General features: G+C 29.2%; 1 protein-coding gene across 3 annotated transcripts in view; it reads left to right on the top strand.

Moving 5' to 3' along the window:
• The window catches only part of ttbk2a (tau tubulin kinase 2a), a 331,495-nt gene that overhangs the window by 113,451 nt on the left and 199,899 nt on the right, over positions 1 to 18,145 (top strand). For all 3 annotated transcript variants that reach the window (XR_012050588.1, XM_061969203.2, XM_061969204.2), the window contains one exon: positions 16,824 to 17,632. Coding sequence is in view for 2 of the 3 variants with exons in the window: in XM_061969203.2 (XP_061825187.1) it covers positions 16,824 to 17,632 (809 nt within the window). In the remaining variant the exon portion in view is untranslated. The remainder of the gene's footprint in view (positions 1 to 16,823; positions 17,633 to 18,145) is intronic.

Here is an 18,145-nt window from a genome sequence, read left to right on the forward strand (position 1 = left end):
ATAAATAAAAATAAAAATTAGAACAGCCAAATAGCTAAAACTAGTATGCATATATCTAAAAAAAAAAAAAAAGAGGCTTTTTTAAAAAGAAGGGTTTTTAAGCCTTTTTTAAAAGCATCCACAGTCTGTGGTGCCCTCAGGTGGTCAGGGAGAGCGTTCCACCGACTGGGAGCGGCGGAGCAGAAAGCCCGGTCTCCCATTGTTTGTAGCTTTGTCCTCAGAGGTTGGAGGAGGTTAGCCTGTCCGGAGCGGAGGTGTCGTGTGGAGGATTTGGGGGTGAGCAGTTCTTTGAGGTAGAGGGGATTTTTTTTGCCCTTATGCGACTTGTGTCTGATTTTTTTCATGTCCGTGTGAACAATAATAATAATAATAATAATAATAGATTTTATTTGTAAAAAAAAAAAAAGCAATTTACATTGAGTAAACAACCTCAAAGTGCTACAGTGTATTGAAAAATAAATACAATAAAAATAAAAAAGATAATAAAAAATAAAAAAATTAGAACAGCCAAAAAAAATAAAAAATAAAAAGATAATAAAAATAAAAAAAATTAAAACTAGAACAGCCAAATAGCTAAAACTAGTATGCATATATCTATAAAAAAAAAACGGCTTTTTTAAAAAGAAGGGTTTTTAAGCCTTTTTTAAAAGCATCCACAGTCTGTGGTGCCCTCAGGTGGTCAGGGAGAGCGTTCCACCGACTGGGAGCGGCGGAGCAGAAAGCCCGGTCTCCCATTGTTTGTAGCTTTGTCCTCGGAGGTTGGAGGAGGTTAGCCTGTCCGGAGCGGAGGTGTCGTGTGGAGGATTTGGGGGTGAACAGTTCTTTGAGGTAGAGGGGATTTTTTTGCCCTTATGCGACTTGTGTCTGATTTTTTTCATGTCTGTGTGAACAATAATAATAATAATAATAATAATAATAGATTTTATTTGTAAAAAAAAAAAAAACACTTTACATTGAGTAAACAACCTCAAAGTGCTACAGTGTATTGAAAAATAAATACAATAAAAAATAAAAAGATAATAAAAAATAAATAAAAATAGAAATTAGAACAGCCAAATAGCTAAAACTAGTATGCATATATCTAAAAAAAAAAAGGCTTTTTTAAAAAGAAGGGTTTTTAAGCCTTTTTTAAAAGCATCCAGTCTGTGGTGCCCTCAGGTGGTCAGGGAGAGCGTTCCACAGACTGGGAGCGGCGGAGCAGAAAGCCCGGTCTCCCATTGTTTGTAGCTTTGTCCTCGGAGGTTGGAGGAGGTTAGCCTGTCCGGAGCGGAGGTGTCGTGTGGAGGATTTGGGGGTGAACAGTTCTTTGAGGTAGAGGGGATTTTTTTGCCCTTATGCGACTTGTGTCTGATTTTTTTCATGTCCGTGTGAACAATAATAATAATAATAATAATAATAATAATAGATTTTATTTGTAAAAAAAAAAAGGTTTGGTACGTGTTGTAACGATAAGTGTGACCAGTAGATGGCAGTCACACATAAGAGATACGTGTAGACTGCAATATGACTCAAGTAAACAACACCAACATCTTACCGTATTTTTCGGAGTATAATTCGCACGGGCCGAAAATACTTATAGTCCAAAAAATACGGTATAGATTTTTTTAATTTAATTTTTTATTTTATTAACCTTTTCGGGTTCTTCTCAGATGTGGTCCCGAAAAAATAAGTCAAAAAGGCTTTGTTCACGTTGTAGGTCAATTCCGATTTTTTTTTTTTGCCCTTATGTGACTTGTGTCGGATTTTTTCATGTCCGTGTGAACAATGCAATTCCGAATTTATTTTATCCGACTCGGATCAACTTCAGATCTATCTGTCGATATAAAGTTTTATATATTTATTTTACGTTTTATGCCTTTTTTACCCTGTTTGTTTATTGCAAAAACACAAAATATATAATATATTCCCCACTCAGAAAAGTGTTAAAAATAAATCATACATTATTTTACTTACAACGCTTAAATATTTAGCCCAACTTCGGATTTATCCGTTTTTATCGTTTTTTTTAGAAATGTTTTTTGTTAGTTTTATGCCCTATTTGTCATAGAAAACTTAGATTTTTATGGCAAACAGAAACAATAAACAATATTTTCCCCAAAAAAATATTCCAAAGTGGAATATTTGATGTGAAGTAATTGTAACCTTAAATAGGGAAATCATTCATAACATTAATTATTATTTTTTGAGTAATGACAGTTTAAAAAAAAAAGAAAATCCCACTAAAATTCTTAGGGATCCAAAAAGGCCCCACTCATAAAAGTGTTAAAAATAAGTCATACATTATTTTACTTACAAAGCTTAAATAGTTAGCCCAACTTTTTATCATTAAAAAAAAAAAAAAAATTCTCTGTTTAATGCCCATTTTTGTCATAGAAAACTTTGTTTTTTATGGCAGACACAAAATATACAATGTTTTCCCCAAAAAAGTATTCCAAAGTGGAATATTTGATGTGAAGTTATTGGACCTTTAAATACATCAATAATTCATAACAAAATTCATTATAATTTTTTGAGTAATGACAGTTTAAAAGATAAAAATCCCACTAAAATTTCTTAGGGATCCAAAAAGGCCCCACTCATAAAAGTGTTAAAAATAAATCATACATTATTTTACTTACAACGCTTAAATATTTAGCCCAATTTCAGATCTATTTGTTTTTATCGTTTTTTAGAAATGTTTTTTTGTTAGTTTTATGCCCTATTTGTCATAGAAAACTTAGATTTGTAAGGCAAACAGAAAAAATGTACAATGTTTTCCCCCAAAAATATTCCAAAGTGGAATATTTGATGTGAAGTTATTGGACCTTTAAATACACCAATAATTCATAACAAAATTCATTATCATTTTTTGAGTAATGACAGTTTAAAAAAAAAACCCACTAAAATGAATAGGGATCCAAAAAGGCCCCACTCATAAAAGTGTTAAAAATAAATCATACATTATTTTACTTACAACGCTTAAATATTTAGCACAACTTTTTATCATTTTTTTCCCCTCTGTTTTGTGCCCTTTTTATCATAGATAACTTTGTTTTTTATGACAAACACACAAAATATACAATGTTTTCCCCCAAAAAATATTCCAAAGTGGAATATTTGATGTGAAGTAATTGGACTCTTAAATAGGTAAATAATTCACAACATTAATTGAAATTATTTTTTGAGTATGACAGTTTAAGAAAGAAAAAAATCCCACTAAAATTCTTAGGGATCCATAAAGGCCCCACTCATAAAAGTGTTAAAAATAAGTCATACATTATTTTACTTACAAAGCTTAAATATTTAGCCCAACTTTTTATCATTTAAAAAAAATGTTTTTTCTCTGTTTAATGCCCATTTTTGTCATAGAAAACTTTGTTTTTTATGGCAGACACAAAATATACAATGTTTTCCCCAAAAAAATATTCCAAAGTGGAATATTTGATGTGAAGTAATTGAACCTTTAAATACATCAATAATTCATAACAAAATTAATTATTATTTTTTGAATAATGACAGTTTAAAGGATAAAAATCTCACTAAAATTTCTTAGGGATCCAAAAAGGCCCCACTCATAAAAGTGTTAAAAATAAATCATACATTATTTTACTTACAACGCTTAAATATTTAGCCCAATTTCAGATCTATTTGTTTTTATCGTTTTTTAGAAATGTTTTTTTGTTAGTTTTATGCCCTATTTGTCATAGAAAACTTAGATTTGTAAGGCAAACAGAAAAAATGTACAATGTTTTCCCCAAAAAATATTCCAAAGTGGAATATTTGATGTGAAGTAATTGTAACCTTAAATAGGAAAATCATTCATAACATTAATTATTATTTTTTGAGTAATGACAGTTTAAAAAAAAAGAAGAAAATCTCACTAAAATTATTAGGGATCCAAAAAGGCCCCACTCATAAAAGTGTTAAAAATAAGTCATACATTATTTTACTTACAAAGCTTAAATAGTTAGCCCAACTTTTTATCATTTAAAAAAAAATAAAAAAAATTCTCTGTTTAATGCCCATTTTTGTTATAGAAAACTTTGTTTTTTATGGCAGACACAAAATATACAATGTTTCCCCCCCAAAAAATATTCCAAAGTGGAATATTTGATGCGAAGTAATTGAACCTTTAAATACATCAATAATTCATAACAAAATTCATTATTATTTTTTGAGTAATGACAGTTTAAAAGATAAAAATCCCACTAAAATTTCTTAGGGATCCAAAAAGGCCCCACTCATAAAAGTGTTAAAAATAAATCATACATTATTTTACTTACAAGGCTTAAATATTTAGCCCAATTTCAGATCTATTTGTTTTTATCGTTTTTTAGAAATGTTTTTTTGTTAGTTTTATGCCCTATTTGTCATAGAAAACTTAGATTTGTAAGGCAAACAGAAAAAATGTACAATGTTTTCCCCAAAAAATATTCCAAAGTGGAATATTTGATGTGAAGTAATTGGACCCTTAAATAGGGAAATCATTCATAACATTAATTATTATTTTTTGAGTAATGACAGTTTAAAAAAAAAAGAAAATCTCACTAAAATTCTTAGGGATCCAAAAAGGTCCCACTCATAAAAGTGTTAAAAATAAGTCATACATTATTTTACTTACAAAGCTTAAATATTTAGCCCAACTTTTTATCATTTAAAAAAAATGTTTTTTCTCTGTTTAATGCCCATTTTTGTTATAGAAAACTTTGTTTTTTATGGCAGACACAAAATATACAATGTTTCCCCCCCAAAAAATATTCCAAAGTGGAATATTTGATGCGAAGTAATTGAACCTTTAAATACATCAATAATTCATAACAAAATTCATTATTATTTTTTGAGTAATGACAGTTTAAAAGATAAAAATCCCACTAAAATTTCTTAGGGATCCAAAAAGGCCCCACTCATAAAAGTGTTAAAAATAAATCATACATTATTTTACTTACAAGGCTTAAATATTTAGCCCAATTTCAGATCTATTTGTTTTTATCGTTTTTTAGAAATGTTTTTTTGTTAGTTTTATGCCCTATTTGTCATAGAAAACTTAGATTTGTAAGGCAAACAGAAAAAATGTACAATGTTTTCCCCCAAAAATATTCCAAAGTGGAATATTTGATGTGAAGTTATTGGACCTTTAAATACACCAATAATTCATAACAAAATTCATTATCATTTTTTGAGTAATGACAGTTTAAAAAAAAAACCCACTAAAATGAATAGGGATCCAAAAAGGCCCCACTCATAAAAGTGTTAAAAATAAATCATACATTATTTTACTTACAACGCTTAAATATTTAGCACAACTTTTTATCATTTTTTTCCCCTCTGTTTTGTGCCCTTTTTATCATAGATAACTTTGTTTTTTATGACAAACACACAAAATATACAATGTTTTCCCCCAAAAAATATTCCAAAGTGGAATATTTGATGTGAAGTAATTGGACTCTTAAATAGGTAAATAATTCACAACATTAATTGAAATTATTTTTTGAGTATGACAGTTTAAGAAAGAAAAAAATCCCACTAAAATTCTTAGGGATCCATAAAGGCCCCACTCATAAAAGTGTTAAAAATAAGTCATACATTATTTTACTTACAAAGCTTAAATATTTAGCCCAACTTTTTATCATTTAAAAAAAATGTTTTTTCTCTGTTTAATGCCCATTTTTGTCATAGAAAACTTTGTTTTTTATGGCAGACACAAAATATACAATGTTTTCCCCAAAAAAATATTCCAAAGTGGAATATTTGATGTGAAGTAATTGAACCTTTAAATACATCAATAATTCATAACAAAATTAATTATTATTTTTTGAATAATGACAGTTTAAAGGATAAAAATCTCACTAAAATTTCTTAGGGATCCAAAAAGGCCCCACTCATAAAAGTGTTAAAAATAAATCATACATTATTTTACTTACAACGCTTAAATATTTAGCCCAATTTCAGATCTATTTGTTTTTATCGTTTTTTAGAAATGTTTTTTTGTTAGTTTTATGCCCTATTTGTCATAGAAAACTTAGATTTGTAAGGCAAACAGAAAAAATGTACAATGTTTTCCCCAAAAAATATTCCAAAGTGGAATATTTGATGTGAAGTAATTGTAACCTTAAATAGGAAAATCATTCATAACATTAATTATTATTTTTTGAGTAATGACAGTTTAAAAAAAAAGAAGAAAATCTCACTAAAATTATTAGGGATCCAAAAAGGCCCCACTCATAAAAGTGTTAAAAATAAGTCATACATTATTTTACTTACAAAGCTTAAATAGTTAGCCCAACTTTTTATCATTTAAAAAAAAATAAAAAAAATTCTCTGTTTAATGCCCATTTTTGTTATAGAAAACTTTGTTTTTTATGGCAGACACAAAATATACAATGTTTCCCCCCCAAAAAATATTCCAAAGTGGAATATTTGATGCGAAGTAATTGAACCTTTAAATACATCAATAATTCATAACAAAATTCATTATTATTTTTTGAGTAATGACAGTTTAAAAGATAAAAATCCCACTAAAATTTCTTAGGGATCCAAAAAGGCCCCACTCATAAAAGTGTTAAAAATAAATCATACATTATTTTACTTACAAGGCTTAAATATTTAGCCCAATTTCAGATCTATTTGTTTTTATCGTTTTTTAGAAATGTTTTTTTGTTAGTTTTATGCCCTATTTGTCATAGAAAACTTAGATTTGTAAGGCAAACAGAAAAAATGTACAATGTTTTCCCCAAAAAATATTCCAAAGTGGAATATTTGATGTGAAGTAATTGGACCCTTAAATAGGGAAATCATTCATAACATTAATTATTATTTTTTGAGTAATGACAGTTTAAAAAAAAAAGAAAATCTCACTAAAATTCTTAGGGATCCAAAAAGGTCCCACTCATAAAAGTGTTAAAAATAAGTCATACATTATTTTACTTACAAAGCTTAAATATTTAGCCCAACTTTTTATCATTTAAAAAAAATGTTTTTTCTCTGTTTAATGCCCATTTTTGTTATAGAAAACTTTGTTTTTTATGGCAGACACAAAATATACAATGTTTCCCCCCCAAAAAATATTCCAAAGTGGAATATTTGATGCGAAGTAATTGAACCTTTAAATACATCAATAATTCATAACAAAATTCATTATTATTTTTTGAGTAATGACAGTTTAAAAGATAAAAATCCCACTAAAATTTCTTAGGGATCCAAAAAGGCCCCACTCATAAAAGTGTTAAAAATAAATCATACATTATTTTACTTACAAGGCTTAAATATTTAGCCCAATTTCAGATCTATTTGTTTTTATCGTTTTTTAGAAATGTTTTTTTGTTAGTTTTATGCCCTATTTGTCATAGAAAACTTAGATTTGTAAGGCAAACAGAAAAAATGTACAATGTTTTCCCCAAAAAATATTCCAAAGTGGAATATTTGATGTGAAGTAATTGGACCCTTAAATAGGGAAATCATTCATAACATTAATTATTATTTTTTGAGTAATGACAGTTTAAAAAAAAAAGAAAATCTCACTAAAATTCTTAGGGATCCAAAAAGGTCCCACTCATAAAAGTGTTAAAAATAAGTCATACATTATTTTACTTACAAAGCTTAAATATTTAGCCCAACTTTTTATCATTTAAAAAAAATGTTTTTTCTCTGTTTAATGCCCATTTTTGTTATAGAAAACTTTGTTTTTTATGGCAGACACAAAATATACAATGTTTCCCCCCCAAAAAATATTCCAAAGTGGAATATTTGATGCGAAGTAATTGAACCTTTAAATACATCAATAATTCATAACAAAATTCATTATTATTTTTTGAGTAATGACAGTTTAAAAGATAAAAATCCCACTAAAATTTCTTAGGGATCCAAAAAGGCCCCACTCATAAAAGTGTTAAAAATAAATCATACATTATTTTACTTACAAGGCTTAAATATTTAGCCCAATTTCAGATCTATTTGTTTTTATCGTTTTTTAGAAATGTTTTTTTGTTAGTTTTATGCCCTATTTGTCATAGAAAACTTAGATTTGTAAGGCAAACAGAAAAAATGTACAATGTTTTCCCCAAAAAATATTCCAAAGTGGAATATTTGATGAGAAGTAATTGGACCCTTAAATAGGGAAATCATTCATAACATTAATTATTATTTTTTGAGTAATGACAGTTTAAAAAAAAAAGAAAATCTCACTAAAATTCTTAGGGATCCAAAAAGGCCCCACTCATAAAAGTGTTAAAAATAAGTCATACATTATTTTACTTACAAAGCTTAAATAGTTAGCCCAACTTTTTATCATTTAAAAAAAAAAAAATTCTCTGTTTAATGCCCATTTTTGTCATAGAAAACTTTGTTTTTTATGGCAGACACAAAATATACAATGTTTTCCCCAAACAAAATATTCCAAAGTGGAATATTTGATGTGAAGTTATTGGACCTTTAAATACATCAATAATTCATAACAAAATTCATTATTATTTTTTGAGTAATGACAGTTTAAAAGATAAAAATCCCACTAAAATTTCTTAGGGATCCAAAAAGGCCCCACTCATAAAAGTGTTAAAAATAAATCATACATTATTTTACTTACAACACTTAAATATTTAGCCCAACTTCGGATTTATCCGTTTTTATCGTTTTTTTAGAAATGTTTTTTGTTAGTTTTATGCCCTATTTGTCATAGAAAACTTTTTTATGGCAAACACAAAATATACAATGTTTTCCCCCCAAAAATATTCCAAAGTGGAATATTTGATGTGAAGTAATTGGACCCTTAAATAGGGAAATCATTCATAACATTCATTATTATTTTTTGAGTAATGACAGTTTAAAAAAAAAAAACACTAAAATGAATAGGGATCCAAAAAGGCCCCACTCATAAAAGTGTTAAAAATAAATCATACATTATTTTACTTACAACGCTTAAATATATCGTTTTTTATCAATGTTTTTTCTCTGTTTTATGCCCTTTTTGTCATAGAAAACTTTGTTTTTTATGGCAAACACAAAACATACAAAAAAAATATTATTAAGTGGAATATTTGATGTGAAGTAATTGGACCTTTAAATACATCAATAATTCATAACAAAATTCATTATTATTTTTTGAGTAATGACAGTTTAAAAAAGAAAAATCCCACTAAAATGAATAGGGATCCCAAAAGGTCCCACTCATAAAAGTGTTAAAAATAAATCATACATTATTTTACTTACAACGCTTAAATATTTAGCACAACTTTTTATCTTTTTTTCCCTCTGTTTTATGCCATTTTTGTCATAGAAAACTTTGTTTTTTATGGCAAACACACAAAATATACAATGTTTCCCCCCAAAAAATATTCCAAAGTGGAATATTTGATGTGAAGTAATTGGACTCTTAAATAGGTAAATAATTCACAACTTTAATTGAAATTATTTTTTGAGTATGACAGTTTAAGAAAGAAAAAATCCCACAAAAATTCTTAGAGATCCATAAAGGCCCCACTCATAAAAGTGTTAAAAATAAGTCATAAGTTATTTTACTTGTAACGCTTAAATATTTAGCCCAACTTTTTCTCTTTTTTTTTTATAAATGTTTTTTCTCTGTTTTATACCCTTTTTGTCATAGAAAACTTGTGTAATATTTGATGTGAATTAATTGGACTTTTAAATACATCAATAATTCATAGCAAAATTCATTATTATTTTTTGAGTAATGACATTTAAAAAAAGAAAAATCCTATTAAAATGATTAGGGATCCGAAAAGGCCCCACTCATAAAAGTGTTCAAAATAAATCATACATTATTTTACTTGCAACGCTGAAATATTTAGCACAACTTTTTATCATTTTTTTTATAAATGTTTTTTCTCTGTTTTATACCCTTTTTGTCATAGAAAATGTGTGTAATATTTGATGTGAATTAATTGGACTTTTAAATACATCAATAATTCATAACAAAATTCATTATTATTTTTTGAGTAATGACATTTAAAAAAAGAAAAATCCTATTAAAATGATTCGGGATCCGAAAAGGCCCCACTCATTTTTTATTTTTTGAGTAATGACAGTTTAAAAAAGAAAAATCCCACTAAAATGAATAGGGATCCAAAAAGGTCCCACTCATAAAAGTGTTAAAAAATAAATCATACATTATTTTACTTACAACGCTTAAATATTTAGCACAACTTTTTATCTTTTTTTTTTTATAAATGTTTTTCTCTGTTTTATGCCCTTTGTTTTTTATGGCAAACACACAAAATATACAATGTTTTCCCCCCAAAAATATTCCAAAGTGGAATATTTGATGTGAAGTAATTGGACTCTTAAATAGGTAAATAATTCACAACATTAATTGAAATTATTTTTTGAGTATGACAGTTTAAGAAAGAAAAAATCCCACTAAAATTCTTAGGGATCCATAAAGACCCCACTCATAAAAGTGTTAAAAATAAGTCAAATGAAATATTTAGCCCAACTTTTTATCTTTTTTTTTTTTATAAATGTTTTTTCTCTGTTTTATACCCTTTTTGTCATAGAAAATTTGTGTAATATTTGATGTGAATTAATTGGACTTTTAAATACATCAATAATTCATAACAAAATTCATTATTATTTTTTGAGTAATGACATATAAAAAATGATTAGGGATCCGAAAAGGCCCCACTCATAAAAGTGTTAAAAATAAATCATACATTATTTTACTTAGCTCAACTTCAGATCTATGCGTTTTTGTATCATTTTTTAGAAATGTTTTTTCTTTGTTTTATGCCCTTTTTGTCATAGAAAACTTTTTTTTTAAGGCAAACACACCAAATATACAATTTTTTTCCCCCAAAATGGAATATTTGATGTGAAGTAATTGGAGCCTTGAATAGGACAATAATTCATAACAACATTAATTGTTATTTTTTGAGTAATGTCCGTTTTAATGAAAAAATATTTCACCCGTTTGCTCTTTTATTCCATTTTTTATGCCCTTTTTGTCATAGAAAACTTTGTTATTTATGGCAAACACAAAACATACAATGTTTTCCCCCCAAAAAATATTATTAAGTGGAATATTTGATGTGAAGTAATTGGACCTTTAAATACATCAATAATTCATAACAAAATTCATTATTATTTTTTGAGTAATGACAGTTTAAAAAAGAAAAATCCCACTAAAATGAATAGGGATCCAAAAAGGTCCCACTCATAAAAGTGTTAAAAATAAATCGTACATTATTTTACTTACAACGCTTAAATATTTAGCACAACTTTTTATCATTTTTTTCCCCTCTGTTTTGTGCCCTTTTTATCATAGATAACTTTGTTTTTTATGACAAACACACAAAATATACAATGTTTCCCCCCAAAAAATATTCCAAAGTGGAATATTTGATGTGAAGTAATTGGACTCTTAAATAGGTAAATAATTCACAACATTAATTGAAATTATTTATTGAGTATGACAGTTTAAGGAAGACAAAATCCCACTAAAATTCTTCGGGATCCATAAAGGCCCCACTCATAAAAGTGTTAAAAATAAGTCAAATGAAATATTTAGCCCAACTTTTTATCTTTTTTTTTTTAATAAATGTTTTTTCTCTGTTTTATACCCTTTTTGTCATAGAAAACTTGTGGAATATTTGATGTGAATTAATTGGACTTTTAAATACATCAATAATTCATAACAAAATTCATTATTATTTTTTGAGTAATGACATTTAAAAAAAAAAAATCCTATTAGGGATCCGAAAAGGCCCCACTCATAAAAGTGTTAAAAATAAATCATGCATTATTTTACTTAGCTTCAGATCTATGCGTTTTTGTATCATTTTTTAGAAATGTTTTTTCTTTGTTTTATGCCCTTTTTGTCATAGAAAACTTTTTTTTTTAAGGCAAACACACCAAGTATACAATTTTTTCCCCCCAAAATGGAATATTTGATGTGAAGTAATTGGACCTTTAAATACATCAATAATTCATAACAAAATTCATTATTATTTTTTGAGTAATGACAGTTTAAAAAAGAAAAATCCCACTAAAATGAATAGGGATCCAAAAAGGTCCCACTCATAAAAGTGTTAAAAATAAATCATACATTATTTTACTTACAATGCTTAAATATTTAGCACAACTTTTTATCATTTTTTTAATAAATGTTTTTTCTCTGTTTTATGCCCTTTTTGTCATAGAAAACTTTGTTTTTTATGGCAAACACAAAAAATATACAATGTTTTCCCCAAAAAAATATTCCAAAGTGGAATATTTGATGTGAAGTAATTGGACTCTTAAATAGGTAAATAATTCACAACATTAATTGAAATTATTTTTTGAGTAAGACAGTTTAAGAAAGAAAAAAATCCCACTAAAATTCTTCGGGATCCATAAAGGCCCCACTCATAAAAGTGTTAAAAATAAGTCATAAGTTATTTTACTTGTAACGCTGAAATATTTAGCCCAACTTTTTATCTTTTTTTTTTTATAAATGTTTTTTCTCTGTTTTATACCCTTTTTGTCGTAGAAAACTTGTGTAATATTTGATGTGAATTAATTGGACTTTTAAATACATCAATAATTCATAACAAAATTCATTATTATTTTTTGAGTAATGACATTTAAAAAAAGAAAAATCCTATTAAAATGATTAGGGATCCGAAAAGGCCCCACTCATAAAAGTGTTAAAAATAAGTCATAAGTTATTTTACTTACAACGCTTAAATATTTAGCCCAACTTTTTATCTTTTTTTTTTTATAAATGTTTTTTCTCTGTTTTATACCCTTTTTGTCATAGAAAACTTGTGGAATATTTGATGTGAATTAATTGGACTTTTAAATACATCAATAATTCATAACAAATTCATTATTATTTTTTGAGTAATGACATTTAAAAAAAGAAAAATCCTATTAAAATGATTCGGGATCCGAAAAGGCCCCACTCATTTTTTATTTTTTGAGTAATGACAGTTTAAAAAAGAAAAATCCCACTAAAATGAATAGGGATCCAAAAAGGTCCCACTCATAAAAGTGTTAAAAAATAAATCATACATTATTTTACTTACAACGCTTAAATATTTAGCACAACTTTTTATCTTTTTTTTTTATAAATGTTTTTCTCTGTTTTATACCCTTTTTGTCATAGAAAATTTGTGTAATATTTGATGTGAATTAATTGGACTTTTAAATACATCAATAATTCATAACAAAATTCATTATTATTTTTTGAGTAATGACATTTAAAAAAAGAAAAATCCTACTAAAATGATTAGGGATCCGAAAAGGCCCCACTCATAAAAGTGTTAAAAATAAATAATACATTATTTTACTTACAAGGCTTAAATATTTAGCACAACTTTTTATCATTTTTTTTTACAAATGTTTTTTCTCTGTTTTATGCCCTTTTTGTCATAGAAATTAATTAGTTAATTAATTAGAAATTAATTAATTGGACTTTTAAATATATCAATAATTCATAACAAAATTCATTATTATTTTTTGAGTAATGACATTTAAAAAATGATTAGGGATCCGAAAAGGCCCCACTCATAAAAGTGTGAAAAATAAATCATGCATTATTTTACTTAGCTCAACTTCAGATCTATGCGTTTTTGTATCATTTTTTAGAAATGTTTTTTCTTGGTTTTATGCCCTTTTTGTCATAGAAAACTTTTTTTTTTAAGGCAAACACACCAAGTATACAATTTTTTCCCCCCCAAAATGGAATATTTGATGTGAAGTAATTGTAGCCTTGAATAGGACAATAATTCATAACAACATTAATTGTTATTTTTTGAGTAATGTCCGTTTTAATGAAAAAATATTTCACCCGTTTGCTCTTTTATTCCATTTTTATGCCCTTTTTGTCATAGAAAACTTTGTTTTTTATGGCAAACACAAAACATACAATGTTTTCCCCCAAAAAAATATTAAGTGGAATATTTGATGTGAAATAATTAGACCTTTAAATACATCAATAATTCATAACAAAATTCATTATTATTTTTTGAGTAATGACAGTTTAAAAAAGAAAAATCCCACTAAAATGAATAGGGATCCAAAAAGGTCCCACTCATAAAAGTGTTAAAAATAAATCATACATTATTTTACTTACAAGACTTAAATATTTAGCACAACTTTTTATCTTTTTTTTTTTTTTTATAAATGTTTTTCTCTGTTTTATGCCCTTTTTGTCATAGAAAACTTTGTTTTTTATGGCAAACACACAAAATATACAATGTTTTCCCCCAAAAAATATTCCAAAGTGGAATATTTGATGTGAAGTAATTGGACTCTTAAATAGGTAAATAATTCACAACATTAATTGAAATTATTTTTTGAGTATGACAGTTTAAGAAAGAAAAAAATCCCACTAAAATGAATAGGGATCCAAAAAGGTCCCACTCATAAAAGTGTTAAAAATAAGTCATACATTATTTTACTTACAAAGCTTAAATATTTAGCCCAACTTTTTATCATTTAAAAAAAATGTTTTTTCTCTGTTTAATGCCCATTTTTGTCATAGAAAACTTTGTTTTTTATGGCAGACACAAAATATACAATGTTTTCCCCCAAAAAATATTCCAAAGTGGAATATTTGATGTGAAGTAATTGGACCTTTAAATACATCAATAATTCATAACAGAATTCATTATCATTTTTTGAGTAATGACAGTTTAAAAAAAAAAAGAAAATCTCACTAAAATTCTTAGGGATCCAAAAAGGCCCCACTCATAAAAGTGTTAAAAATAAGTCATACATTATTTTACTTACAAAGCTTAAATATTTAGCCCAACTTTTTATCATTTAAAAAAAATGTTTTTTCTCTGTTTAATGCCCATTTTTGTCATAGAAAACTTTGTTTTTTATGGCAGACACAAAATATACAATGTTTTCCCCAAATAAATATTCCAAAGTGGAATATTTGATGTGAAGTAATTGGACCTTTAAATACATCAATAATTCATAACAAAATTCATTATCATTTTTTGAGTAATGACAGTTTAAAAAAAAACAACACTAAAATGAATAGGGATCCAAAAAGGCCCCACTCATAAAAGTGTTAAAAATAAATCGTACATTATTTTACTTACAACGCTTAAATATTTAGCACAACTTTTTATCTTTTTTTTTTTTATATAAATGTTTTTCTCTGTTTTATGCCCTTTTTGTCATAGAAAACTTTGTTTTTTATGGCAAACACACAAAATATACAATGTTTTCCTCAAAAAAATATTCCAAAATGGAATATTTGATGTGAATTAATTGGACTTTTAAATACATCAATAATTCATAACAAAATGCATTATTATTTTTTGAGTAATGACATTTAAAAAAAAGAAAAATCCTACTAAAATGATTAGGGATCCGAAAAGGCCCCACTCATAAAAGTGTTAAAAATAAATCATGCATTATTTTACTTAGCTCAACTTCAGATTTATGCGTTTTTGTATCATTTTTTTAGAAATGTTTTTTCTTTGTTTTATGCCCTTTTTGTCATAGAAATTTTTTTTTTAAGGCAAACACACCAAATATACACATTTTTCCCCCAAAATGGAATATTTGATGTGCCTTGAATAGGACAATAATTCATAACAACATTAATTGTTATTTTTTGAGTAATGTCCGTTTTAATGAAAAAATATTTCACCCGTTTGCTCTTTTATTCCATTTTTTATGCCCTTTTTGTCATAGAAAACTTTGTTTTTTATGGCAAACACAAAACATACAATGTTTTCCCCCCAAAAAATATTATTAAGTGGAATATTTGATGTGAAGTAATTAGACCTTTAAATACATCAATAATTCATAACAAAATTCATTATTATTTTTTGAGTAATGACAGTTTAAAAAAGAAAAATCCCACTAAAATGAATAGGGATCCAAAAAGGCCCCACTCATAAAAGTGTTAAAAATAAATCGTACATTATTTTACTTACAACGCTTAAATATTTAGCACAACTTTTTATCTTTTTTTTTTTATATATAAATGTTTTTCTCTGTTTTATGCCCTTTTTGTCATAGAAAACTTTGTTTTTTATGGCAAACACACAAAATATACAATGTTTTCCCCCAAAAATGGAATATTTGATGTGAAGTAATTGGAGCCTTGAATAGGACAATAATTCATAACAACATAAATTTTTTATTTTTTTTTTCTTCTTTTTTCTCCCAACTTTTTTTATTGGCATTTTCAAACAGACAGAAAAAAAGTGCAAGTCAAAACAGTACAATTTTAAAGTTAGTAAATGATTCACACCATTTCCCTTAAAACCCAAACCACCCACCCACCCTCCCACCCCACTCAGGTCCCACTAACGAGGGACAAATGGCGCAATTATGTAACAAGACGACAAAGACAGACACATTCTCACACACACACACACACACACATACGCGGCCAGAGACAGACAGATATATATAAAAAAATATATATATATATAATAATTAAAAAAAAAAAAAAATAATAATAATAATAATAATATATAATAAAATAAAAAATAGGATAAAATAATACTAATAAATAAAAGGGAGATTATTCCTCATCTGCGTCTGGGCATAGGTCAAGAGAGTTGACATACAGCAAAAAAGGGCTCCATGAGCTTTCAAATGCTTGAACCGAGCCCTTTAGCGAAGTTATTTTTTGAGTAATGTCCGTTTTAATGAAAAAATATTTCACCCGTTTGCTCTTTTATTCCATTTTTTTATGTCTTTTTTTTTTTTTCAGTAGTATTTTCAGAATGTGCAGTAAAAAAAATGAGCTTGGGGCCCCGCAAATGGCCCCCCGGACCTCACTTTGGACACCCCTGAGCTACAATATTCATCACATTTCCGCAGTGTTCCGATTCTCCAATAACAGTATTTGTCTCTCTGCCCCGTCTGTCCCTCTCCTCCAGTTGACCGCCCATCGTCCCTCCGGGCTGTCCTCCCTTTCGGGATCGGACACAGGCGCTCCACGGGGCCTCCTGCTGGAGCGCCGTGACGACGACGTTGAAGTTCTGCCCGTGCAGGAGCGCACGGCGGACATCAGCTCCCCGCTGGACCACCCGGGGACGCCCACAGAGCCGCCGGCTGAGACTCTTGCCAACGGAGACGGCCACCCCAAAACCCCGAGTCCCGCCCCGAGTCATGTAAGCTCTCCTCGCTTGACCAACGGACATCTCTCACCGCCGCCGAAAAGCCTCCCAAAGTTGCAAGACTTGGAAAAGAGCGCTGAAGAGGAGGGTGTAAAAGACACCCTCGCTCCAAGTGTCCCAGCCTCCCCCTTGTCCTCCCCCGCCGGCCCCCGTAAGAACCCCAGCCGTCGACAAAGCCGCATCCCCGTGCTGGATCCTTCCGTTCTCCTGGACCCGCCTCCTCCGGGCTCGGCCAAAGAGAAGCTCCTGCAGAAGAAAGCCAGCAACCCGGGTCCTCTTCCCTCGCCCTCCGCCTCGCCGTCGCTCTCAGACAGGCGTGCCGCCGTGGCCTCGCTCGCCAGAGACCCCTTGTCCTCCGCCTCCGACCGCTCCCAGGAAGAGGACTCGCTGATGGGCTCCCGCTCGGACCGGCAGGGGGACGCCTCCCTGTCTTCCTCCTCCAGTCCTCTGTCGCGCCGGAGCAGGATTCCTCGTCCCGTCCATACGCTTTCTGCTGAGCAGCTGGCCGCCCAGTTCCTGCCCCGCCCGCCCCCTGGGAAGCCACCGTGCCGCAACACGGTGGAGGGCAGGTAAATAAATCTTATTACCTGGAACTAAGTATCGTACCACAGAAAAGACAATATTTTTTACATACATATTGCTTAATTAACATTAATGATGTGCACTTTAACAACTAGGCTTACAACTATACCTAATGGGTGGAAAAGTGACTATTGCCTGCAGGGCAAACATTAGCTAACCAGAAGGCAATAACAATGTAAACAAAAAACACCTGCTTAAAAGATCTAATACAAATGTCCCTGAGGAATGTTAAAGTTAAAGTTAAAGTTAAAGTAGCAATGATTGTCTCACACACACACTAGGTGTGGCGAAATTATTCTCTGCATTTGACCCATCACCCTTGATCACCCCCTGGGAGGTAAGGGGAGCAGTGAGCAGCAGCGGTGGCCGCGCCCGGGCATCGTTTTTGGTGATTTAACCCCCAATTCCAACCCTTGATGCTGAGTGCCAAGCAGGGAGGTAATGGGTCCCATTTTTATAGTCTTTGGTATGACTCGGCCGGGGGTTTTTGAACTCACAAC

The sequence above is a fragment of the Nerophis lumbriciformis genome, linkage group LG08 (genome assembly GCF_033978685.3).
Source record: "Nerophis lumbriciformis linkage group LG08, RoL_Nlum_v2.1, whole genome shotgun sequence".
Classification (NCBI taxonomy): Eukaryota; Metazoa; Chordata; class Actinopteri; order Syngnathiformes; family Syngnathidae; genus Nerophis; species Nerophis lumbriciformis.